The 26,829-nt window shown below is 41.7% G+C and overlaps 1 protein-coding gene and 1 long non-coding RNA gene across 10 annotated transcripts in view; one reads left to right on the forward strand and one right to left on the reverse strand.

Moving 5' to 3' along the window:
* The window catches only part of nhsl1 (NHS like 1), a 187,997-nt gene that overhangs the window by 125,466 nt on the left and 35,702 nt on the right, over window positions 1-26,829 (forward strand). For 7 of the 9 annotated variants that reach the window (XM_062978198.1, XM_062978226.1, XM_062978177.1 and 4 more), the window contains one exon: window positions 18,798-18,950. In XM_062978198.1, the coding sequence (XP_062834268.1) occupies window positions 18,798-18,950 (153 nt within the window). Of the gene's footprint in view, window positions 1-9,409; window positions 9,720-18,797; window positions 18,951-26,829 lie in introns of those variants that run through there. The other 2 variants (XM_062978213.1, XM_062978224.1) reach the window with 2 other exon arrangements.
* Window positions 1-26,829, reverse strand: part of LOC134298359 (uncharacterized) — a 179,050-nt gene that overhangs the window by 123,543 nt on the left and 28,678 nt on the right. The gene's annotated exons all lie outside the window — the stretch shown is intronic.

The raw sequence follows: 26,829 nt of genomic DNA on the forward strand, positions 1-26,829 counted from the left end.
TGGAAACAGAGCCCATACTGCTTCTTCAGGAGTTGGATATTTCTTGACTCCACACTTTAAAAAGGCGGGGAAAGGCTGTGGGATGACTGGAAACCCTAGAAGACAGATCTCGGCAATAGGGAACTTTCCCCCCATTCTCCCCCTGCTCGTGGGATGAAATCTGTGGTCTAATCTCAAATCACTCTGCCTTGCTGGATCCCAAGACACTAAAGGGTGTTTAATCATGTTCCCTCCATCATATACTTTTGCAATAGAGTTTTGGAAGCTGGGCCAGCTTCTTATATTAAGAAAATCTTTTTTGGATTTGTTTCTGATTAGTTCGACCCCCCCCCCCCAAACAAAAAGATACATTGCGGGAAGTATCAACACCAGCCGCAACATATTTTTGGATTCTGATGCTTTGTGGAACTCCTTATGCAATCAACTTCTGATTGAAGTGTGTGGGTTGCTCTGAAGCGGGCCTGGAAAGGAGTCAACACTCTTCTCCTCTTCCCTGATCAAATGAGCTTCTCTGTGGTGACTTGTATGACAGTCATAAAGAAACTGGTGAGAGCTATAATGAAGAAAGGTTGACAATCTGTAACACTGAGCCTCAGGTTTGGATCCACTCTGGAGTTTGCTGATCTTAAATGGATCCTGATTGCATGTCAACTCATTTCTTTTCTCTTTTACTTTCTGAATGGTTCACTTGTCATTGGCTTCTGTCAGCATCTGGATGGGCAGGATGCTTGCTTTATGTTTTCATTTCTATATTTCCCTATTTTAAAGACTTGGGTTAGGCAGACACACACCCAGAACCTGAAATCATGTAAATATTGAAATATGTGGTGCCTACAGAACCCAGTGCCTGGTTGTGACTACCAATTGCTGGTATTGGCAGAGAGAAAATGAATCAGAAGATAGGTTAACCCATGAGGCTTTGTTGCTTTATTACCTAAATAAGACGATTATGGTGATAATTATTATTAGCTTTGTTTTCTCCCTTTTGTGCTTTATTTTGTACTGTTCCTCCATCCTACCCTTGCTATTTCTCCTTTAATATTTATCACAGATTTTTCTAATCTCTTCTATGCATGGATAATAAGGAACTGTTTTTTTCAAAGCAGAACCTACTTCATAGTCTTTTTTGTAAAAGATCACTTTATATATGGTTCCCCCTTTGGATTAAGTGGTGAACGGGTTCTTTTTCTTTAACAGCTGTTATGAATAAAAAAAAATTCTGATCCTTTCCTACATCCCTAGTTTAATTAATTATCACTTCTTAGTAGCTGGAGAAGTATCAAAATGCATGAAGACTCTGAGATTGTCTTGTTGAAAGAGACCATTGTGACTGACTGGAGTTCAAGACGGGAGGGCAGCTGAATTCATTGCCTCTCGGGATTGTCTTTGTGGTGGGAACTCACTTTTGTTCTCTAGGAAAATGCGAGAGGATGTCAGGGTCTTGAAAAGAAGGAATGATGCACCAAAATTTATAAATTATTTATCATTGCTTCTTGTAGAGCGGTTGGATGGCAACACTGCATTAAACAAGGTTGATTGAATTAATAAAGTCTGATGTCACTTGGCAGAATTTGATACCTTTGTGTTGTCGAAGGCTTTCATGGCCGGAATCACAGTGTTGTGTTTTTTCCGGGCTGTATGGCCATGTTCCAGAAGTATTCTCTCCTGACGTTTCGCCCACATCTATGGCAGGCATTCTCAGAGGTTGTGAGGTATATACCTGTATATATACCTGTATATATAGGTAAAGGTAAAGGTTTCCCCTGACGTTTAGTCCAGTCATGATTGACTCTGGGGGTCGGTGCTCATCTTCATTTCTAAGCTGAAGAGCTGGCGTTGTCCACAGACATCTCCAGGTCATGTGGCTGGCATGACTGCATGGAGTGCAGTTACCTTCCTGCTGGAGCGGTACCTATTGATCTACTCACATTTGCATGTTTTTGAACTGCTAGGTTGGCAGGAGCTGGGGCTAACAGCGGGCGCTCATTCTGCTCCCAGGATTTGAACCTGGGACCTTTTGGTCTGCAAGTTCAGCAGCTCAGCGCTTTAACACACTGTGCCACCAGGGGCCCTGTATATATACCTTGATAAAATAATGAAGAGCAGAGACATTACACTGGCAACAAAGGTCCACATAGTCAAAGCAATGGTTTTCCCCATAGTAACTTATGGTTGCGAGAGCTGGACCATAAGGAAGGCTGAGCGAAGGAAGATAGATGCTTTTGAACTTTGGTGCTGGAGGAAAATCCTGCGAGTGCCTTGGACCGCAAGAAGATCCAACCAGTCCATCCTCAGGAAATAATGCCCGACTTCTCACTGGAGGGAAGGATATTAGAGGCAAAGTTGAAGTATTTTGGCCACATTATGAGAAGACAGGAAAGCTTGGAAAAGATCATGATGCTAGGCAAAATGGAAGGAAAAAGGCAGAGAGGCCAAACAAGGGCGAGATGGATGGAAGGTATCCATGAAGTGACTGGCTTGACCTTGAAGGAACTGGGGGCGGTGACGGCTGACAGGGAGCTCTGGCGTGGACTGGTCCATGAGGTCACGAAGAGTCAGAAGCGAATATGCGACTGAGAGAGAGAGATACCTATATATACCTTACAGCCTCTGAGGATGTCTGCCATAGATGTGGGCGAAACATCAGGAGAGAATACTTCTGGAACATGGTCATACAGTCCTGAAAACACACAACGAATGGAGACTGAAATAAAATGAAAATAAAATTGTATGTGCATACAGTTGTAACAAATGAAGTACATACCAGCAGACATGACCAACATAAAAATTTATTAGTACTAAAACTATGTTATGTCTAAAATGTATCTCTTGATACTAAAAAAGATTTTCTATTTTTTATGTTTCTACATACCAAGCTAATCTGAACTAAGAATGTCTTCTAAAGATTTTTGTCCAACTAGTTGACACCTAGAACTGAAAATTAAGTTTGAGTGATTGCCAGAATCTGGCCCCAAAGGGAATAATCTCTCTCCCCCCCCCCCCCCCCCCCGTTTGTCAGTATGCAATATCCATGAACATAAATGCACAGGTGGCAAGTAGAATGTGTCTGTGATACCTCAACTGGCAACATTTAGGGCAGGGGTCCTCAAACTTTTAAAGGAGAGGGCCGGTCCACAATCCTTCAGATTGTTGAGGGGCCGAATTATCATTTGGAAAAAAAACCGGACAAATCCCTATGCACACTGCACATGTCTTATTTGTAGTGCAAAACAACAACAATGAAAGAACAATACAATATTTAAAAATGAAAACTATTGTAACAGCATAAATCTATTAGGATTTCAATGGGAAGTGTGGGCCTGCTTCTGGCCAATGACTTAGTCAAGTGAATTCGGATTGTTGTTGTTGTTGTTGTGTGCCTTCAAGTCATTTCAGACTTTGGGCGAGCCTAAGTCTAAAATTATTTATTTATTCATTTACTACATTTATTTATTACATTTATATCCCGCCCTTCTCACCCTGAAGGGGACTCAGAGCAGCTGTACGTACATACAATATATTATATTATTAGTATAGCACAATATTAGCATTATATATTATATTGAACGATACCACTATACTGTAATATTATATGCAATATATAACATATAATTAATATTATTATATGGTATTATTATTAATATTATATTGTATAACATATTATTATCAATATTATATGTATATACAATATATTATTAAAATGATATAAAAATATTATATTATAAAACTGAGGGCGGGGGCCAGGTAAATGACCTTGGAGGGCCGCATCTGGCCCCCGGGCCTTAGTTTGGGGACCCCTGATTTAGGGTTTAGGGCAGCTCTTTACTATATTTTCTCCCAGAAACATTGGTTTAGTATTAGTGTACAACCAGTACAATGAATAGAATTCCATGTTTGGAAGTTTTATGGCCATATTTTCTCTGTGGACTGATATAACAGAAAGGAGTAAGTGAACACAAAGTAGGCAGGACCTAATTTTTACTGGTTTGAACATTTCAAGGCACAGCTGAAGAATGTGGCTGTCTACTCAGAAGCAAGCTCCAGGGCAACAATTTCCAGGCTGCGAACTGGATTTCATTTAAGCACAACAGCTTTCTAGACTGCAAACCACTGCTCATTTAGGTGTATCTATTTATTACATAGCATACCTGAAACAATTGTAAGTATTGGCTAGAAAAAGTACTTTCTTCAGGGTTTTTAACATATACACTTAATTTTGTTTGTGTGTATCTTGTTGTACAATGTGTTGTACAATCCTAAATTACACTAAGTTTGGAAAGTTTAGTGTACTGTACATAGATCTATCCCTGATATTAGTCTTGCAACTAACCTGTGAGGGAGATTAGAATGAAAGGTAGTGAGTATCCCAAGGTCATCCAGTTAATTTCATGGCCGAGTGAGGATTTATACCGTCCATAGTTTGACTGTTGCATTTCATTGGTGCACCGTTGATTATATTAACTTGCATGTCTTGTTTTGCATTGGCCAGTGATTCATAGCAGGGCCCAGATAATTACACTGTGAGAAGAAATCTTTGTCACTGCTACCTCATTCATTTCTTCCATTTTTGGGGGGTAGGTGTGCAACAGTAGCAGGGATGCCTTCCTTTGATACATTTTTGTAAAGTTTATTGGAATGGGAAATTGTGTGGAAGGTATTTACAAAATTAGTACAAACTTTTTTGCACAAGACACCAGAACTAGATAGTCATGCTACCTGCTTGTGGAGTTATTTTACAAATAATATTCCCACCTGTTGCTTTCTTGTTAAGTACTCATGCGGTTCTTGACTGTGAGGTGTATGCTTGCTTTCCTGCGATATTTGAGGTGTGTACTCAGTATTTTGTGCTCAGAGTTTCCAATTAGGTCTGTTGTTCATTCTTGTGAGTCTTATTACTTCCTCTCCTGTCATGGCAACTTTTGTGCCATTTTGTGGCAGGCAGGTAGCAGCCACAGCCAGCTAAGGAAATGCAATTATTCACATGGAGTCATGCATCTCTCTAGCCCTGATCTGCCACACACTGCTTTCCTGTGTCTGAGACTATTTATTTGTTTGTATAACACATAAATGACTGATTAGGGAAAGGTATGCATTGGAATTTCCAATGTGTCTTTGATTTCAGAACTTATTTTTCAGATATCTGGGATTTTTCCATCTTGGAGGTGTGTTTTTATGTTTTTTGAGCATTGGCTGAATATCACTAGAATATCCATAGAGCATAAGTAATTTTGCAACAAGTTTAAGTTACTAACAAAATTAATCTAGTTGAATGTCCAAGCCAGTAAAATTTAGGCATGTGTACTAAGTTAACTAGATTAATTTTTATTTCAAGAATTAGTGGGGATGTAGTTTGTGATTAGTGATAAATACATTTTAAACAATATTCATTTTATGTCTTCACCATGCATCCTTGCTGCAATATTACTTTGTAGTATGCCCTATTGATTAATATAATGTCAATATTTGAAAATATTATTAAGAATCCAAATCTGATTAATCAGCAGCCATCAATTCATACATTTTGGGAAGTCTTTATGGATTGCAAGACTGATTTCTCAACATATTGTGGGAAAGAAGTGCTTCCCATTGTTTCATAGCTGAAACCCTTTATGAGATCTTGACTGTCTGGACCACTGTCCCAGAGGACAGTCACAGAACAGGTCAACTGGAAATTTATGCTCAAATAGGGCTAAATGATGCATGGGGGATGGGAAGAGTATGTACTTCAAGCATGCAACAGTAGACATGTAAAGTTGCCTCTCTAATATTTCAAGTAGCTATAACCTGTGAAGAGCCTTAAGAAAATATCAGTGTTGATTTTTATATTGATGATTGCGCTGACGTTACTTCAATTGGGATGGTTTAATCTAATTACAAAGCCTCAATCCCGACGCTGCCACCAATTGCGATGGTGCTAAAGCCAATTGGGAAGACTCAAGCCAATTGCAATGGTGTCAAAGCAAATTGTAAATGCTGTTTCCACTGCTGAGGGGATTTTTGAATCTTTTAATCCCTCTAGATTATATATATATCACCTTTATATGAGGGGAAGGATTACAGGGGGTGATCTTTATTTCAAGATCCCAGCCTCTGTCTCTGTAGTTAGGGATTTCTGTGTTGTTGTTCCCTTTCTGAGGTAACTGTGACTATTACTCTTCCCCAAATAGGTGATTTATTAAGGTAACTGCCACCAACGTGAGGCTTTTGAATTATCACCGATGAAATTTGGCTCCACAGACGCAGATGAGATGAAATGAGTCAGTTGTTAACAAAGAACAACAAGTTTATTACGTACAAAGCTTATGGTTGCAGGTTGATTGATTTACTTATGGAACTTTAGATAAACAAGTGGTTTAATAACTCTTATGACCACCACACCAGTAGTCTCTGGTGTAATTCCACTCTCACTCTCCTACTGATGATATAAATTGTAGTGAACTCTAACCTCAGCTGAGCTCCTTAGTGAACAATGTCCCAACTACAATAAAAGCCTTTAATTTGATCTACTACCGATCAAATTCCTGATCACTAGTCCTTCCCAACGAGAGATCTTGACTAGGCTCCCTTTAGTCTGCCTTGACTAAAGATTTTGGCCAGGCCTGTCTCCTCAGCCTTTCTTGACTGAAAAGCCTCCAGCCACACACTTCCTGGCTTTTAAAACTCCACTTTTTTTCTTTTCTTGGCTCCGCTCACTACTCCCTCTGGTGAGCTAGCCAGCTCCGTCTCCATGGTAACAGCACTACTGTGGATTGAAACAAGATGGCTTCTGTTTCAGCTGCTGTGTCAACTAAACACAAATACATACTCTAACAGTTAAAATTAAACATAATAACTATGACTTCTCCACAATGATATTCCAGAAAAAAGGCATTAAGTGTTTATTTCATAGTCAGTCCAATTCATTGAAAATGTGAAAAGAAACGTATACAGTGGTTTAGCTACTGATATGGATACTGGCAACATTTATACAGCTGTATATTGGGGAAAGTATTTCCTAAATATTGTTGAATGCTTCACCTCAATTGCTGCTTCACCTTTAAAGAAAGCAAATGAGAATTTCATAAACTTGTTTCATTGAGTTGTCCTAATGTATGTCCTCCCTTACACCTTGCATTGAAAGAATTGCCAATGGTTGGCTGTTTTGTGGACAAGCAGATGAAAACAGAGGACAGGAGGGCCTTCCTTTTCCTCAAGAATTTCCATATTTGAGGCAAATTGATTTACAACGGGCATCAGATCACGTCTGATCTTAGAAACATGCTTAGTACTGGAACAGGACAAGTACTAGCCTGGTTATCTGGGTCATTTTTCAAAGGGAGTAACCACTTCTGAGTATTCCTTGCCCACGAAAACCCTATGACAATGGTTTTCAACCTGTGGGTCCCTAAATACTTTGGCCTTCAACTCCCAGAAATCCTAACAGCTGGTAAATTGACTGGGATCTGAAAGATCTTTATATAACTATCTCTTGCAGCCCTATGAAAATATAGGGTACGGGTAATGATTTACAGCTTTCTGGGCCCTGTTACATTCTATCTAATTACAACCTGAGGCTTTACTATCATTCCATATTGGATCTGAAGAAGTGCAGTGATATCCAAGAAAGTTCATGTTAAAATAAAGCCATTTAAAAGTGCTGCCACATTCCGTCTCTTCCCCCCCTCCCCCCGCATTACCCTAACTTTATGCAACTGATTCTTACTTGAAAGGTTAGGATTTTAACACTGATACACACTGAAGAATTTTGGGTAGATTTCTCTCTTGAAGCTTACTGGTAAGAGAATAAGGACAAATTATTCACTACCCATACTGTAGGGTGTCCCAAAATGTATACAGCTTTTAACAGCTATCAGTAACAATGACATTTATTTGAAGGCTGCATGAATACATTTATATTGAAAAGTAAATGTTGTAATAATGGTTTAATCATAATTATAAATTCCATCTTAAATGACAGTTTTTTGTAAGTTGTTGAAATTGTCATTCCTGCCCAGCAGTGCATTGTTTACATTGTTGAAACAAACAGTCGCAAGCCTCATTTAAAGTTTCTCCTGTAATTTTGTGACACTTGCAAATTTTCCACCCAGAATTCTAAGCTGTTAAGAGGGTATACATTTTTTGAATGCCCTGTATATTGTTTCTGCTAAATAGAAGTGATTATTGGATTAAGTACCCAAACTGTGGAAGATTTAGAAAATGTTCCTATCTTTTGATCTAATGATCTGTGTATGTGGCAATGAGGACCAGGAGTTTCTTCCAGGAGTTTCCTTATAGGAAAATTCTGGGCACTTATGGGTGCTGAAAAATCCAGCCAAGCTGGGAATGTTTCTCAAGACGTATCTGCTTTTGCATGTGCTAACCAAAAGATTTGAACCCATGTGGCCTCTTTTGAAAGAGAGTTGGGGGGATGCCCCCTGCTGTTGGCGTTTCTTTGGGGAAATGAGAATTCCTTTCAATGACAAGCCGAGGCATTGCTTGGCTTTCCTTTGAAAGGGCAGGCTGACTTCTTGAGCCTTAGCATTGTGCTACTGGCATGCCCTGCTGAGCACATTGATGCTGTGGTTAACATTTTTTTTTTACTGTGAAAGAATAGTGAATAATTTTTAATGGGAAGAAAGATATGCTTGCTGTTTTTGTTTCAGGATAGCTTGTGCTGTTGCAGAAAACATATTATTTTTAAACTTCTTAGATAGTGTATTAACCCCCGTAAACTTATTCATTTTACTATTCATTTGTAATTTTTTGTGGCTTTGACAAATTGAGTGACTGAACAAAGGTTACGGTAGAGTATGCAATACTAATTCTTAGTCACTAAATTACTAGTTGATGGGACAGGCAGGGAACTGAAGAGAAGGTAATGTGATGGAACCCCCCTGGAAGTCGGAAACAATTCAAATGAAGAGATTAAGAGCAGTGGGAACAGAGAGGTCCTCCTGATTCCTGCAGAAAAACCCCACTTCTTCCCAACTCCATTCAGATTCTGTTGTGGAGCCAGCGCCCTGCTGAGCATAAAGGCTGCTCTAGGCATGAGAAGGAGGGGACTAATTCAAAAAACAATAGTTGAAAGTCTCATTGCTCCAGGAAAGTTCAATTTCTGTATATTAACAATGAGCTAGGGAGATGCAAAGCATGGCCAAGAATGCACCCGCCCCTTTTGCCCTGTAAAAGGTTTTGAAGATGCCATTAGAATAATGTCAAGCAGCATTACTTAGAGTCATGATGCTGATGCAGTTCAACCTGGAGAGGGAGGGGGAACTGTTGATTTCCTAAAGGGGAGGGGGGAGAGTGGGAGACAGCTATGAATGAGCATTGAAGCAGAAATCTCCATCTTGCTTCCATGCAAACATGAACAAAGATTGCCTCCCCCCTCTTCTCCCCCCATCCATGTTGTAACTGGCTGTTGCAGGCACCCGCATTATGTTTCAGTCGGAAGCTTTCAGGTTCAAGGATTGTTAATGGTTCCTAATTGGTAGGACGTTCCTTGTAACTTTGAGCTTGTCCTTGCAGAAGAAAGAAAGGAGGCAGAGGTGGCAGGAGGATGCAAAAAGTTCCTAAGGTTGCAACAACTGTTTCGAGAGCTCTGAATATTAGTTTCCTGCATGGCACTCTTGCTTTCTATGGGATCTAAATTGCAGTAGCCAGCAATATAGGATACTCCGAAATGGTGGTCCTTATCAATACAAAGCTTAAATCCTTGATCAAATTTTTCAAGAAAAAGAGTAAGTAGCCATGACTTTCCAGTCTATTTAGATTGTTTGCAGATAGGCTAAATGTAATACTATAGGATTGTTAATGAGTTTTTGGGGGTTTTCTATTTACAGAGTGTGTTTAGTTTGTCATGCTGTTGTTTTGCATAAAGCATGTTTTATGGAAAGTGATGTAATAAGCACCTGCTATTGTTGCAGAAGCATCAGTAACCGCACTAAAACTTTTGAGTCATAGTCTCTTTGTTTTCTCTTGTCATCCTTGGAAAAGTAGCACTACTTTTTGAATGCAGTAAAATGATAGAGATGGAAGTTTTGGTTTAGGTGAAATGGCTCAGGCAGTAGAGATGCTCAAATGGTAGTCTTCACCTGCACCTCTGGATGTGCAGAGGTAGCTACAGGCAAAAAGCCCAGCCTGAATCCTTGCTTTATTACTCTGGAACAAACGTAAACATTTTAAGGGTTTCAATACAGGCAGCCTTTGTTTAAAATGGCAAACTAATGTGAGCTTAATGTGATATCCAAGGGTATGCATCTATACTCTTGAAACAAAGGTACTTGAATGTAACTTGATATAGCAAGATTAGAACAATGTGGCCAGGCTAATATAACTCTGCATAGAGTGTGCTTTTCATCTTTGTAAGCTGTTTCTTCCCTGACAGTTGTTTAATAGAATTTTCATTTTCTGCCAAACTGGGAGTGATGGGTGTGATCATGTGGATACCTTCTCTTTTTCATTATCTTTTGACATTGACCTCTGGTTAGGAAGGAGAAAGAAGTTAGCCATGGCTTGTGTCAGCATAATCTTCCTTGATGCATGAGGGGTTTCTGATCATATCCTATATAATAAATGTAGGTGACTTTAGAGTTTTTCAAGCGCATCCTGCTGAACCATTATAAAGTTGGACATGCTTAAAGAATTTGAGGCTAATCATATCACAGTCATTTCTGGATACAGGAATCGAAGGTTTAAAGGGAAGGTCTTGTACATAAGACCTATCTAGTAATACCCATTATTTTGGCTAGAATGCATATAGCAGGCATAAATAATAAATAATGACCATGATTGGTTTATTTGATTTGGTTCCCTCCCTTTGCCAACCTTCCCAGCAAAATGAATGTTTTTTTCATTTACCTGCATACTTTTTAATATACTGCTTCAAAGGTATATTTGTTATATAGTGATTTATGCTTTTACCAGAGGGACAAACAATATTGGGCAATGGCAGGATTTGCTAATTTAGATCTGAAAGTACATTTCATGTGGAGAGGCCTCCTCTGGTTAGGTTTTTACTCACTTGATCTTCTTATGGTTCTGAACAATCAGGACTTCACAAAGTTGGAACAACTTCAAAAAAGGTTTTTAAAATGTTGAAAATCTCTTTCCATGTGACCACTGGAGAAGCACAATCTCAGTACAGAGCATCAAATGATTATGAACAGAGACAGGTCAGTTAGGTAATATATGGGGTTCAGGGTGAGTTCACATAAGAATAGCAGGTGTTTTGGGGAATGGGGAAAACTTAGATATTTGATTTTCTTTGTTTTGTTTTGAAGAACTACAGAGAGAGAGAATAGCATGTGGGTGAAAGACAAATTCTGCCTAGGGAATTAAACAGTTTCTCTGGCCTCTCCTTTCCTTCTTGGACTAATCACATCTTTTGCTGCCACAGAAGGAGGAAAAATGCTAGTGAAATGCTAAGCATGAAGAAAGAAACAGCTCTTTGTTTTGATTTGTTTCACTGATGTTTTTGATAGACTTTGGAAATGAAATGTTTATTAGATGATATACATAAGCATTAGATGTTGGGATTTTGAAAAAGATTGCAGGGTGTTCAGCGTGCAACCGTAATTAGCAGCACATGTAAATAAACCCATGAAGGGCAGGGTCACACACAACACTGTAGTGCATGGCTGTTTATGCAGTAGCTCCAGGGCAGGCAACATGAAGGCATAGCCCCTGATAAGAATTCTCTCTCCACTTCTATGCCACTAAGAAGTTTTCCCTCACTGCCCATATTTCAAGTATTGTAGTAATTTAAATTTTCATCTCAGCATTTAGGAATGCTGTTTAAGCATTCAAACAAAAAGGACAATGATGCCAAGGAAATGTAAACACAGCAGATGCATTCTTGGTGTTGATGATTTTCACTGTTAGAAAGTCACTGAAAGCAACTTAGCAGTGAGAAATAGAGTGTACACTCTTATTTGCAGAGTCAGTTCCAAGGGATAGTGTTTTGTGCCTGTTACTCTACACCAGGGATGAAGAAAAAGTGGGCTAATACATTTAGCCCACAAGTCCATTTTGTGACTCACAGCATCTCCGAAACATGTTTTGACCCAAAATTGTTCTTCAATGTCCTCTGGATGCAGTTTCACCATGTTTGGAGCTCTCCCTAAGATATTTCTTTTTCAGTAGTTGGTGAGCCAGACATTGACTTTCCTGATACTTCCTGTTGGGAAAATAAAGTTCTCAGTTGAACATATATCAGAAAAATGTGGTTTACTTCTGTAGAGTGTTGCCACTGACTTCTGGGTGATATGAAGTGGAAAGGATTGCTGAAAGGATTGGGAAACTTCAGTTTGTGCAAGCCAAGTAGAGTGCTTTCTGGAAATCACTTTTTGTTAAAAACAGTGCCAAAATCCGTGGGTTTAAAAATCCTGGGACCTGGCGGCAGGTCCGCACAGAGATCTACCACTCCCAGGATATGATCCCCCACCATATTCACAGTCTTTTTTTTTGAAGTGGATTAAGGGAGGGAGGGTGGAGTACATAATTTAAAAAGAAGATAGCTTGGGTACAATAGCCTCGTTGGTTCATTGTACACAGCTGGCAAAGAGCATCTACTTCAGGGAATGTAAGCTATGGAGAGCATGTTGTTCCAATTTTCGTTTATTTGGACTGACAGTCAATTTGCTTTCAGTGGAATTCCTGGTTCTATACTTAAAGTTTAAATCTCCAAATGATCCCACATTCTGAAATTATCTGTTCAATTTTCATTCACTGGTGGAACTCCCCTTGAAATCTGTGTTTTCAGGAGCTTAAACCAGGAAGAGCCTGGAAAAAAACACCATTGGGGGTTGTACAAATATTGAAGAATATCTTTCTTAGGGAAAACAGTTAAACACCATCTATTTTTTTCCAATATATGATGACCAGAATATTTCAAGTACAGTAGAGCCTCGCTTATCCAACCTTCGCTTATCCAATGTTCTGCCTCCCACCCAGATCCACAACTGTTGCTCTACGCAGTAACGCGTAGCGAACTGTCAGCTCACCACAGCCGCTCCTGAATGAACACACAAGACTCTCTGTGATATCACCGGAAACTTTTACTGTAGGAAACATGAACATCAGAAAAGCCAAGAATGGGATACTACGGCCAACCCTCCTTTATATACCCTCCCCCTCATTTGAACAGTCTCTTCCCGCTCAGTAAAACCCCGCGCAAATTCCCCGCCAAGTCCAGCAGCCGTTTCTTCTCCAAGTCCTGAGCCGCAGGTGTCTTATCAATGTCAGTGACCCTGAAACTCAGAGCCACATCCAGGCTCTAGTAGCAGGGTTCTGACATGGCGTCCTCCTCCCCTTCATCCTGGAAGGAAAAGATTAAACACAACTATTGTTCTCCGCCGTCCAGAGTTCCTTTATACTTTTTTAACAGGCTGCAATGGAATACCGGGTGTACCTTTCCTAGGTCCTTGGGTAGCCTCAGCTCATAGGTCACTTCGTTTATTCTTTTTGCTACCCTGAATGGTCCTATATAGCGTGGAGCCAATTTCTTGGATGGGAATCCCAATTTTAGGTTTTTTGTGCTCAGCCAAACCAGATCTCCTTCGCCCAATTTGTCCCCCTCTCGGCGCCTACGATCCGCAAAGAGCTTGTACTTCTTTTGTGTTTCCCGCAATGCCTCTACCACGGTTTGCCACCCTTGCTTGATTTTGGCCGGCCATTCCTCGTCGGTCTGGCCCTCCCCTTCCTTCCACTCGGGTAGCCTGGGGAAAGGTGCCACCTCCTGTCCGTATACTATTTCGAATGGGGCACGACCTGTGGCCGAATGTACGGCCCCGTTAAAAGCCATCTCAGCAAACGGTAGAAGGTCCGCCCAATCATCCTGTCTATAATTGGTGTACATCCTTAAGAATTGGCACAGTGTCTGTTGGGTACGTTCGACCCCCCCGTTGGTCGCGGGATGAAAGGCCGAGCTCAGGTTCCTTTCTGCTCCTAACAGCTGTAAGAATTTTCCCCAAAATTTTGCAGTAAATTGGACTCCCCGGTCGCTAATTATTTTGTCGGGACACCCATGTAGGCGATATACATGCTTCACATACAAATCAGCAAGTTTTTCAGCTGAAGGGAGTTTTGGCAGGGCCACAAAGTGTGCCTGTTTTGAGAATAGGTCCAATATTGTCCAAATGTATCTGTGGCCTCTGCTGGGGGGTAGTTCGCCTACAAAATCCATGGCTACGCATTCCCATGGCCTCATGGGCTCCACCACCTTCTGCAATAGCCCCTGGGGCTTCCCCGGTGGTGTTTTTCCCTCTGCACATAATTCACACTGCGTGACGTACCCCCTGGCGTCTTTCCTCATTCCGGGCCACCAGCATTGTTTGGCCAACAGTTTAATAGTCCTGGTGGGGCCTAGATGACCCGCACCTTTGTTATCATGGTACTTCCTTAACATTTCTCGTCTTAAACATTCAGGGATATACAATTTCTTATTTACAAACACCAAATCCCCACACAATTCTCCCTTTTCTTTGTTAGTTTGTAACCATTTGTCCATTCCATACGCTCGCTTCAACTCTTCCTCCCATATTTCTCCTCCCCCCGTGGAAATGGCAGTACGTTTGTTTTCTTTGGCCGCTTGTGCTCGAGTTAGTACTGCCAGGCCCCATTGCTTATCTAGGAATAGGCTCCCTTCAGATTCCTGAATTCCTCCCCCGTGCTGAGGCATCCGAGAGAGAGCGTCAGCGAGTATGTTATGTTTCCCCTGGAAGAATCTGAGTCTGAAATCAAAACGGCTGAAATATTGGGCCCATCTAATTTGCTTCGCCGATAGTTTACGAGGGGATCTTAGATACTGTAAATTTCTATGATCAGTCCACACCTCAAACGGTGTTCCACTTCCTTCCAGAAAGTGTCTCCAGCACTCTAGTGCTTTTAGAATAGCTAAGGCTTCTCTCTCCCAAATTGGCCAGTTTTTTTCTGTATCGCTAAACTTTTTTGACAGATAGCCACATGGCTTCAGGTTCCCCCCCTCGTCTTTCTGTAGCAGAACTGCCCCATATGCCCGGTCTGACGCATCGCAATGTAATACAAAGGCTTTAGACATATCAGGGTGCTGTAGGACAGGCTCCTCAGTAAAACGCTTTTTAAGGGCTTCGAAAGCTTCCTGGCATTCTATTGTCCAGGTCAGTTTGGCCCCTGGGGCCTTCACTTTGGCTGTTTCTCCCCTGCCTTTAGTCTTTAACAAATCCGTTAATGGCAAAGTGAGGCGCGCAAAGTCCTTGATAAATGTTCTATAGAAGTTTGCGAACCCTAGGAAGGATTGCAGCTGCTTCCGTGTTTTGGGGGCTTCCCACCCCCTCACGTCTTCTACCTTCGCAGGGTCCATCGCCACTCCCTGGGAGGAAATCCTATACCCCAGAAAGTCTATCTGGTCTTTATTGAACTCGCACTTGGCAAGCTTCGCATACAGTTTTGCTTCTCTCAACTTTTGCAGGACTTCCCTGACTAGTTCTATGTGTTGCTCCTTAGTCCGAGATATTATCAATATGTCATCTAAAAAAACAAAGACTCCCTTGTACAACAATGGATGCAACACTTCGTTGATTAATTGCATGAACGCGGCACCTCCGCCGCACAAACCGAAGGGGAGCACACGATAATTGAATAATCCGAATGCACAGGAGAAGGCCGTCTTCCACCTGTCCTCTGGTTTGATCTGCAATTTATGGTACGCTTCAATTAAGTCCAATTTAGTGAATATCTGTCCCTCCGATAACTGGGCGATCAAGTCCTTCACTAAGGGTAGGGGGTATTTATTTACAGAACTGATTGCATTCAGGCCCCTGTAGTCAATGCAGAGCCTCAGCGTTTGGTCCTTTTTCCGCCTGAACAACACAGGCGCCCCTAAAGGGGAATTTGAAGGCTCTATGAAACCCCTCGCTAGGTTTTTATCAATGTATTTTCTCAGTTCCTCCTTTTCCCTAGCCGACATTGGGTATATTTTTGCCTTGGGAAGCTCTGCTCCTGGGACTAGCTCTATCTTCACTTCAACTCTCCGCTTCGGTGGGAAACTGTCTGCTTCCTTCTCATCAAATACGTCCACAAAATCCCGATACTCTGGGGGTAATTTATCTGCCAGTTCTGCTATCCTGATAGAGTCTTCCTCCCCCCTTTTCCCCGGCTCCCTCTCCACTTCCTGGCTCCCTTCTTCCAACTTCATCCTGAAGATCATGCTCTTATCCTCCCAGTTGATTTGCGGGTTGGCCTGCCCCAGCCATGGCATGCCTAGTATAACATTATAGCTGGCTATTTGTGATATCACAAATGATACCTTTCCTTCCCAACTCCCTATCTTACACTTTACATCTTCGGCACTGTACTTAGCTAATGATCCCGATGCTGTGGATCCGTCCAACTGCGAAAAAGCTATTGGGGATTCTAGGTTCGTTCTTTCGCATCCCAATCCCTCGGCTAATTCAGGGGAGATGATGTTCCTGGAACATCCACAATCCACAAATGCTTTGCAGGTTGCTTGTTTGCTGCCACTTTCAAGCTGAATGGGGACCACTATCATGGCTTTGTCCTGACTTACCAACCCCCCCGAGTGGTGCCTCATCGGTGGTTCTTCCTCGGCGCGTTTCCCTGCCACGGCTCTTGGTTTGGGCGGGCCTCCGCCTTCCCCTTTTCTCTGCCAGCACTCGGCAGCCCTGTGGCCCAAACGGCCGCACACGAAGCAGCCCCTCCTGCTGGTGCTCACGTTCCCTGTCGGCTCCGTTCTCCTCCCGGCTGGGGTTGATCCCTCCTTCCGGCTCCCCTCTTTCATCTGCGGCCGCTGCTGTAGCCCTCCTCGGTGCCTCCTCGCCTGGGCCAGCGATGTCTCGATGCGCCCCGCCAGCTGAATCCATCCGCGCAGTGTGTCAGGCTCATCACGATGCACCGCCCAGGAGAGGATCTCCCGCCTGAGCCCCTCTTTGAAGAGTTCTATCTTTGTCACTGCAGACCATTCCGGCACCTTTTCAGCGAGGCATTGGAACTCCTCCGCATACTCAGATACCGATCTCTGCCCCTGGGAGACGGTCTTCAACTTCTCCCTCGCCCGGATCTGTTCCAGTGGATCTCGGAAACGGGTCTCCAGGGCCCCCATAAAGCGTCGGAGTGACCCCAGACATGGGTCGCGCCGCGCGTGCAGTTGAACGTACCAGCTGGCCGCTCCCCTCTTCAACACTGCACCAATGGCCCGTACCCGGCTGGATTCCGTTCTAAAAGTGTGAGCATTGTCCTCCATATAGCCCCTCACCGTGGTCAGGAAAAAATCCAGTTCAGAGGACTCTCCCCCAAACTCGATCCTTAGTTCCTCTCGTCTCGGTAGGGGTCCCTGTGGTGGCAATCCCCAATTCTCCGCCCGTCGCAAGCCCCCTTGCGGACCAGTGGGCCCCGCTGCTGCTTCTCTTGGCCCTGTGCCACGCCCGGCATTCGCCAGGGGCACCAGGGTCTCAGCTGGGAGCGTAGCCGGGATTCTCGGAGGCTTTTCCCCTTCGTCGTCACTCTCCTCCACCCGCGTCAGGCTTGTTTGGATCTTGGGCCGGGCACCGGGCTCCTTTCGCATTTCCCTTCCCTTCGGTGCTGGGAGGTCTGCAAAGCCCTGGCTGCTTCCCATGCTCACGTCCCACATTGAGCTAGCCCGAAGTTCCCTTCCTCTCTCCGGCTCCGCCAAAACTGCCAGGCGCTCCATCGCCCTCGACATCACTGCCAGGGTGGTCTCCATCGCCGACATCCTCTCCTCCAGAAACACCATCCTCTGTGGGCCTGGGGAAGGTGAACCTTCCTCTCCTCCGGTGCTATCTCCCCGCACCACTCCGCGCCTCTGGGTTACCCCATTTGGCTGGGCATAAGCGGTGGATGACGCCAGGGCCGCCAGCTGGTGGAACTCAGCGTCCGGCTCGGGAGTGGCCCTTTCCGACCTTCCTCCTCCTGCGCCCAAGAGCTCTTCATCCTCCACTTGCATGTTACACCTCACCGCTACAGCGGGATGGTGTCCGTATTCTTGGCTTAGTGTCAGCTCACCACAGCCGCTCCTGAATGAACACACAAGACTCTCTGTGATATCACCGGAAACTTTTACTGTAGGAAACATGAACATCAGAAAAGCCAAGAATGGGATACTACGGCCAACCCTCCTTTATATACCCTCCCCCTCATTTGAACAGTCTCTTCCCGCTCAGTAAAACCCCGCGCAAATTCCCCGCCAAGTCCAGCAGCCGTTTCTTCTCCAAGTCCTGAGCCGCAGGTGTCTTATCAATGTCAGTGACCCTGAAACTCAGAGCCACATCCAGGCTCTAGTAGCAGGGTTCTGACATGCTAACACGCTCCAACAACACAAGTGCAGCCATGCTCCCAAACAAGTGGCAGACTTGTTGTAAAACATGATGTTTTGATGCTTAATTTGTAAAATTATAACTTAATTGGACATTTAATAGGCTTTCCTTAATCCCTCCTTATTATCCAACATTTTTGCTTATCCAGTGTTCTGCTGGCCCGTTGATGTTGGATAAGCAGACTGTAGTTTTTACATGTGGGATGAGAAAGAAGTGCTGTGCAATATGTAATAGTACATTATTATGCATTATACAAAAATGGCTTCTTTAAAAAATGGGTGTTGTATTTTTTTTCAGGCTGTGTTCTGACTAATTGTTATAATAAATAGTAGTGGGGGCAAAGTTACTGTGACGATGTTTTAGAAAGCAAGCAGTCTTTTGGAATAGCTGATATTTCCCCATACCTTTCCATATGTCTGTCTGTTAAGTTTAATACCTTGATAATTTTGTTTAATAACATTGCATTCTGTTTTGGTGCTTCTTTCACAGCTGTCTCCAATCTAGATGAAGAGAGTAGATGGACAGTCCATTATACTGCACCCTGGCATCAGCAGGAAAATGTGTTTCTACCTTCTTCAAGGCCAGCCTGTGTGGAGGATCTGCATCGCCAAGCCAAGCTGAATCTGAAGTCGGTACTGAGAGGTAGGAATTTGACAATATTTGAAATAATGTTTCTCTACAGTAGCCAGATACTGTCTCTGTCCACCTGTGTATCTCTGTGGTCTCTCATCTCCTTTTGAGTTTCGTAAACAATCCAGACCAATATTAAGGAAAGATTAGATTAATGTGGATTTTAACACTGCATTAAATCTTCATAAATAAAGCTAACTTCAAAAATCTTGATATAGACACAACCATATTTTCACAGTATCCCCATTGTAGCACAATAGCATCTACACTGTATAATTAATGCAGTTTGACATCACTTTAACTGTCATGGATTAGTGCTGTGGAATTGTGGGAACTGCAGTTTTACAAAATCTTTAGCCTTCTCTGCCAAAGAGTGCTCGTGGTGCTTCAACACTAGAAAATCTAGAATCCCATAGCATTGAGCCATGCCAGTTAAAGTGGTGTCAAACTGAATAAATTCCTCAATGCAAATGCATGGTAATTGTCCAAGAACAAATATAAGAGAAATATGTACAAAGAAATAGATTCTACACTGCAGATATACAGAATATTAGCCCGGGGCTGTGGCGCAGACGGGAGAGCAAGCCAGTGCAATTAACTGCAATGAATTACTGACCAGGAGGTCATAAGTTCGAGGCCCGCTCGGAGCTATGTTATTGTTTGTCTTTGTCCTATGTTAAAAGGCATTGAATGTTTGCCTAATATGTGTAATGTGATCCGCCCTGAGTCCCCTTCGGGGTGAGAAGGGCAGAATATAAATGCTGTAAATAAATAAATAAATAAATATTAAAAACATTCCATTTCATGGTAGGAGAACTGTTTGTTCTGCTCCATAACTGAAGTCAATTTGTGCTTTGCCAGATGGTTTTCACATAGATATATACTGCTACTAAAAGCTCCTTTTGTATTCATATTGTAGCAAAATATGTTACTAACAAGGGGCAGAATTGAGGAGTAAGGAAGAAGTATGCTAACATAGATAACTTCAGATTTGAGCCAGAGCAATAGATATATAGAAAGGAAAAAAATACGTACCGGATATGATACGGCTGACTTGTGATGGTTTTAAATAATGGTTTTAATGTGAAAATAACTGATTTTAGTGTTTATGTATATTTATGGCATTGAATGTTTACCATATATATGTTGTGCTCCCCCATATATATGGGGTGAGAAGGGCGGAATATAAATGTTTTAAAATAAATAAATAAATAAAAATAAGGAGAACGCATAACTTATAGTTGACGGACCATTGACTCTTGCTCCAGTTTTATCAAGCATTGCTCTCTATTCATTTAGCTCTAGTGCAGGCATGGGAAAACTTTAGCCCTCCGGGTGTTTTGGACTTCCAACTCTCACAGTTCCTAACAGCCAGTAAGCTGGTTGGGATTTCTGGGAGTTGAAGTCCAAAACCTTTGGAGGGCTGAAATTTGCCCATACCTGCACTAGAGCTAAATGAATAAACAACAGTGTTTGAGCCTGTAATAGTAGTAGTAGTAGTAGTAGTAGGAGTAGTAGTAGTAATAATAATAATAAGTTTATTTATACCCCGCCTCCATCTCCCCTGAAGGGGACTCGGGGCAGCTTACATAGGCCAAGCCCAGATAAAAACAATAACAATATAAAATACATCAATAGACAAAAACATACACAATTATAAAATTTAAACATTAACCTATGAAATAAAAAACAGACTTAATAAAACATGAAATTAAAAATAACAAGGTTGTAATAATAGACTGGGTAAAGTGTACCTTATAAAAGTTGTAAACTCGAAGTAACTGATAAAAGTGCTGCAGATTTGGGATGGGAGAAACCCTGCGTCAATATCAAATTAACCAGGAAAAATTGCAACCGGTGCAGAAATGGTTATGAAACATGATTGTTTGCAATCTTTAACCAAAGGCCTGTGTGAAGAGCCAGGTTTTCAAGATCTTCCTGAATGCCACTAGAGTGGGGGCTTGCCTAATTTCCCTGGGGAGCATGTTCCAGAGCCCAGGGGGCCACCATGGAGAAGGCCCTCTCTCTCGTCCCCACCAACTGCGCTTGTGACGGAGGCGAGAGCGAGAGGAGGGCCTCCCCCAACGAACGAAGATATCGTGCAGGCTCGTAGGGGCAGAGGCAATCACAAAGGTAGGAGGGTCCCAAACCATTCAGGGCTTTGTAGGTGATCACCCGCACCTTGAATTGGGTCTGGAAGCTTAAGGGCAGCCAATGGAGCTCCTTAAGCAGGAGGGTTGACCGCTCCCTATAATTAGCTCCAGTTAGAAGCAAGGCTGCCGAGCGTTGTCTTCAAGGGCAGCCCCACGTAGAGCGCATTGCAATAGTCCAGTCTAGAAGTAACTAAGGCATGGACCACCATGGCCAGATCAGACTTCACGAGGTAAGGTTGCAGTTGGCGCACAAGTTTTAATTGTGCAAAGACCCTCCCAGCCACCACCGAAACCTGAGCTTCAAGCATCAGCACTGAGTCCAGGAGGACCCCCAAACTGCGGACCTGGGCCTTCAGGGAGAGTGCAACCCCATCAAGCACAGGTTGCCACCCAATACCCCAATCGGACATACAACTGACCCGGAGGACTTCTGTCTTGTCGGGATTGAGTTTCAGCTTATTCGCCCTCATCCAGCCCATCACAACCACCAAGCACTGGTCCCGTATCTGAGGGGCTTCCTTGGACTTCGGTGGAAAGGAATAGTAGAGTTAGGTGTCATCCACATAGAGTTGGCACTGAACTCCAAAACTCTGGATGACCTCTCCTAGCGGTTTCATGTAGATGTTGAAAAGCATGGGGGACAGAATGGAACCTTGCGGGACCCCACAGATCATTGGCCAGGGGTCCGAGCAGGTGTCCCCCAGCTTCACCAACTGGGAACAGCCCTCCAGGAAGGACTGGAGCCACTGCAGAGCAGTACTCCCAAGGCCCATCCTGGAGAGCCAACCCAGAAGGATGCCATGGTCGATGGTTTCGAAAGCTGCTGAGATGTCCAAGAGAACCAGCAGGGTCACACTCCCCCTGTCCAGTTCCCTGCGGACGTCATCCACCAAGGCGACCAAAACCGTCTCAGTATTGTGCCCAGGTCTAAAGCTGGACTGTGATAGGTCTAGAAAATTGGTGTCATCCAGGAAACCCTGGAGCTGGATTATACTGAAGTAAAGTCTTTGGAGCTTCAGACCAAAGACGTAAACTAATTCAACCCATCTGATGCTAATTAAGGTCCAAACGAGTAAATATGCTTAAAGCATAATTGCGTTAATGTGACAAATCCTCCCCTTTGAATGAGCCCTGTGATGAGGTTATATGGTTGTAAGTGGGGCTCAATCAAGAAATGTGAAAAAGGGTAAATGGCCAGTGATACCTTTCCTGAGATTTGAATAGTAGACAGTAGTCATGCTAGCTAGGAGATTCAGAGTGTTGTAATTTTCCAAGCTCGATGCCTTCCCTCCTAATCTGAACTGATTAGGTCACAGGATGATGAAAGCAATCAAATAAAAATGTAAACCAGTATTAATTAAATATATAAAGCAGAAAAGATGCGGGTTATGCTTTTTATATTATTGCAGCTTGGATGTGGTTTCCGTTTTAACCTTGATCCAATTTCACATTTAATAAGTATGTTAAAGAGGCCAATTTTAGCAATAGAGAGTTGGATAAATGGATGGATAAACAGCTATGCAGGCTCTTTGTTATCATGTGATACACTCAGTATTGATTCTTCATGCTCAAAGTACGTAGATGCTACTGGGATGTTGCTGGAGGGCTTATGATGATTCATTACTTATGGTAGATTATTGGGACATTGGATTTGTAGGCTGGAGCTGGAGATTTTTTTATGCTAGAATTGGTCTAAGCAGAAATAATTCCTGTGCTTGAATTAAATTCCTCTGGGTATTTTTTAACTATGTAAAACAAATGGGAAATAATTGAATCAGCAGATCTTCATTCATGTTTCTATATCCATATAGAAATAAAACAGCATTTTGTTGGGTTTTTTTCTCACTGTGTTTCATTGGATCAATATGCATATGAGAAATATGGGTCACCCCCTACTGATATTTAATTATGCTTAGATGATTACTGTATTAATCATATGTCCAGTTAAAGGACTCTTAAACCAGAGAGAACCATTTAATATGAACAACAGTTTTTGTCTAGAGTTTACAGTAATACTGAGAGGTGATCTCCTTTGCAACCTAAAAAAGAGGAGAAAAGGAACAGCAAAGTACTAAATGGTTCAACTAAATTGCCTGGTTCCCTAGGCAGGAAATAAATGTTGGTTGTTGTTGGATTTTTCTTTCTCTTTTTCCATTTAAGTGGGTAAGATAGTTCTGCCTGCTGTTTATCCTCTGGTTTTTTAACTTCTTGAAGTCATTTATACTCCATATGTTATTGGCTTTGGCAAACATCCATTTTGCAAATGCTACTCTGGAGAACAAAGCAAATAAAATTAGGCAGAATGTATTTTCTGCATAATGATTGTGTGTTCCTTGCTGAGAAATGGAATGTAGTCAGCACAAAAAATGTCTAGATCAAGGAGACAAGCAGGTCATGGAACACACATAGTCCCTTACGCTTTTTCAAAGCCCACAACCCTCCTCCAAAACGTAACCACATTCTAGGAAATAAGGTTTTCCTGTAAAAAAAAAAAAAGGATGTTCAGCTCCCACATGCCTTATTTCTTGGGAGTGGACAAGCAGCCTGCAGAGAGCCCTGAAGAAGTGGAAAATTGCTTCCTTGATCTGCCAGAGTTGGCCAACCCTGGTCTGCACAGTGCATTGCTAATGCATTTACTCTAAGACTATAATAGGGGCTGTGATAGTTTAAGAATGCTTGCAACATGTGTTCATTAATATGACCTTCAATCAAGATACAGTTGATTAGTTCACTTCTAGCCAAGATTCATCTTGCCAAATAGATTTTAAATGATGAATTCATGGCAGCAAAAATATACTGAAAAATACTATTGTTTCAGACTTTATAATGAACATAAATGGAAGCTTGTTGCATTCTAAGCCGCTTTGAGTCCCACTATTGGGAGAGAAGCAGGATATAAATGAATAAAATAAAATAAATACATAAAATAGGATTGTATCAGACATTCATCACTTTTCTATTCCTCCCTTGGAAGAGAAAGAACTCCAGAAGCTTATTAAAGCAATCATAAGAAAGAAGAAGAAGAAGAAGCCAAGCACCACCTAAGAGCTGTAGCTCCAGAGACTTCTCAGATCTCACTTGAAAGTTGAGGACCCCCAGAAATACATGAATTTAGATATAGTTTTACTTATTATGAACTGTTATGTGGCATTTTAAATAGTCTTTAAAATTGTATTTGTTTGTTTTATACTAGAGATCTGATTTAAAACAAATCAGAAGAGTAGTACCTGAAGCATTTACTTCTGTACAGTTGGTTTTGAACTTGGATTAAGGAGAAGAGTTACAATATTAAGTGTTATTATGTTTGAAGATTCTGTAGACACAGTTGTATGTATATTTTTATATTAATTGGTTAGATGAACAAAAATCAGTATCTGAATTTCACAGTCCTGTCTTTAGACTTGTAGTTAATGCAGTGGGTAAACTCTCTCAACAGCTCTTGCCAAGAAACCACCTTAGGATTGCCATAAATTGGAAATAACCTGAAGGCAAACAGCAACACTGCCCACAGCCCTCTGAAATACATGCTTACTTAAGTAGCCTTATAATGTGACATGAATGCCAATAAATCTTGGCTTGTACAATGTCTGTATAATCACTTTTTGGAAAATGTGTTTCTAAGTGGGCATGTCTGTGCTCTATAGTCTTTCACCTCATTTGATAATGCTTGTTCTCAGCGGGCATGTCTGGGGAGATTGGTTAGGAAGATTTGAGTAAACAAAGCATGAATCACTTTCAGAGTAGGACAGAACATGAAAATAACACCTTACTCATTTGTGGTCTGAAACATAGGGTACTGTTAAAGCACGATCTAGTTTTCCATATATGTCATCTTGGAGTGCAAGCTCAAGATCGTACTGGTCCATATTGATAATATGGGATAACTGCTTATATAACTGTGGACACTTCTTGCTACTTATGAAAGCATAGATTTGATATTTCAGTGTCTTTTCAGTCAACATTTTTTTTCCGTGCCATGAGCGACTTGAGAAACTGCAAGTCGCTTCTGATGTGAGAACTGCAAGACAACATTAGAAGTACTTACATTGTTTTACATTTTAAATTCTGCATTCTACCTGATAAATCAAATTGTTGGATGTGTTATACTTTAGAAAATATTGTTACAATATTTGAATTGAAGCAATTTGTCTCCAGTATTCAACAAGGGAACAAAATCCCAAAGCAACTGTGGTTTGATACAAAAAAACAGAGATTTGAACCAGCAGATTCTATATATTTGTTATGGGGGTGGGGGTGAGGAGGAGAAGAAACATGACAAACTGGGGATGGAGTTGGATGTAATGTATTGCTTGCTCCTGTTTCTTTTTTCCCATCGCAAATACATACAATGGGTTAATTCAGATGTATGTATTTTTGTTTCAAACAACAGTGTCTTGGGATTTCTGTTCTTTGTTCAATGTTGGAGACTATGCTTCGGTGCTTCAAATAAAAGGTCAAAAAGTACAGAGGAGGAGCATTTTGGTGTGACAAACCAACTTAAAAATACCACTTTCTCATGCATAAACACTTCCTTTCTCTTATGTTCTCACCTTTCTTTTAACCAAATACAGTAGAGTCTCACTTATCCAACACTCACTTATGCAACGTTCTGGATTATCCAACGCATTTTTGAAGTCAATGTTTTCAATATATTGTGATATTTTGGTGCTAAATTCATAAATACAGTAATTACTACATAGCATTACTGCGTATTGAACTACTTTTTCTGTCAAATTTGTTGTATAACATGATGTTTTGGTGCTTAATTTGTAAAATCATAACCTAATTTGATGTTTAATAGGCTTTTCCTTAATCCCTCCTTATTATCCAACATATTTGCTTATCCAGCGTTCTGCCGGCCCGTTTATGTTGGATAAGTGAGACTCTACTGTAATTCCAGGAAAGTCACCACTATCGGCTGAGTCAGGGAACTCAACAGGCTTTCTAGTGACACAAACCTGAAAATAGGCATTATGTTCCCTCTATGTATTTGTCAAAAAAGGGGGAAATATTTCTCTTATCATATAAACTTAGATCTTTCTGCCATTGCTTAAATGATACATGAGATACCAGAACTGGATGCAAATGAAGCTGAATTTCTGATATTGAAAGAGACAAATTACTTTTAAATGTAACATTTACTTGTTTCTTTGGTAACTTTTTTTTAAAAAAGAAAGAAAAAGAAATGTGCTGCCTCTATTGCCTGGTTCCAGCGCTTTAGCATCCAGAGCTGATGCACAGAGCTCAGTTATTGCGGGGAAAACAGTTCTGTAGACAATTATTCTTCTGTTGTCGTGATGATTTAATGATGGCAGAAGCGTAATATTATGTCAAGTTGGAATTAGTAAAATCAGCTAGATTCTGTTAAACCAAACATACTTTAGTTAATCTGCTTTGGCGGTACATCTGTTAGAATTCCTGACTCAGTGAAAAAAAGCAATGAAGGAGTTTCTCTTTTCAGAATTGCACTGGACTGTATTATGGATAAAGTTCATGAACCTGCTTTATATTCCATGCTGGCTGTTTTTCAGCAAGAGTCTAAGAGCTACGATGGGGTTGCTTTCCAGTATCATTTAAAAACTAAGCTTGACATCAAGCAGCCCTTGTGACAGCCCAATTCTGTTGCTGATAGGGGACTTCTTTATCTATAGAAATAGGTCCCATTCCAAGCCTGAATGCCTCCTTTTGTTGTTCAAAGGCTGGCACTTGCCTTATTTAGATTGTGAGACAGAAATAGA

The sequence above is a fragment of the Anolis carolinensis genome, chromosome 1, assembly GCF_035594765.1.
Source record: "Anolis carolinensis isolate JA03-04 chromosome 1, rAnoCar3.1.pri, whole genome shotgun sequence".
NCBI lineage: Eukaryota > Metazoa > Chordata > Lepidosauria > Squamata > Dactyloidae > Anolis > Anolis carolinensis.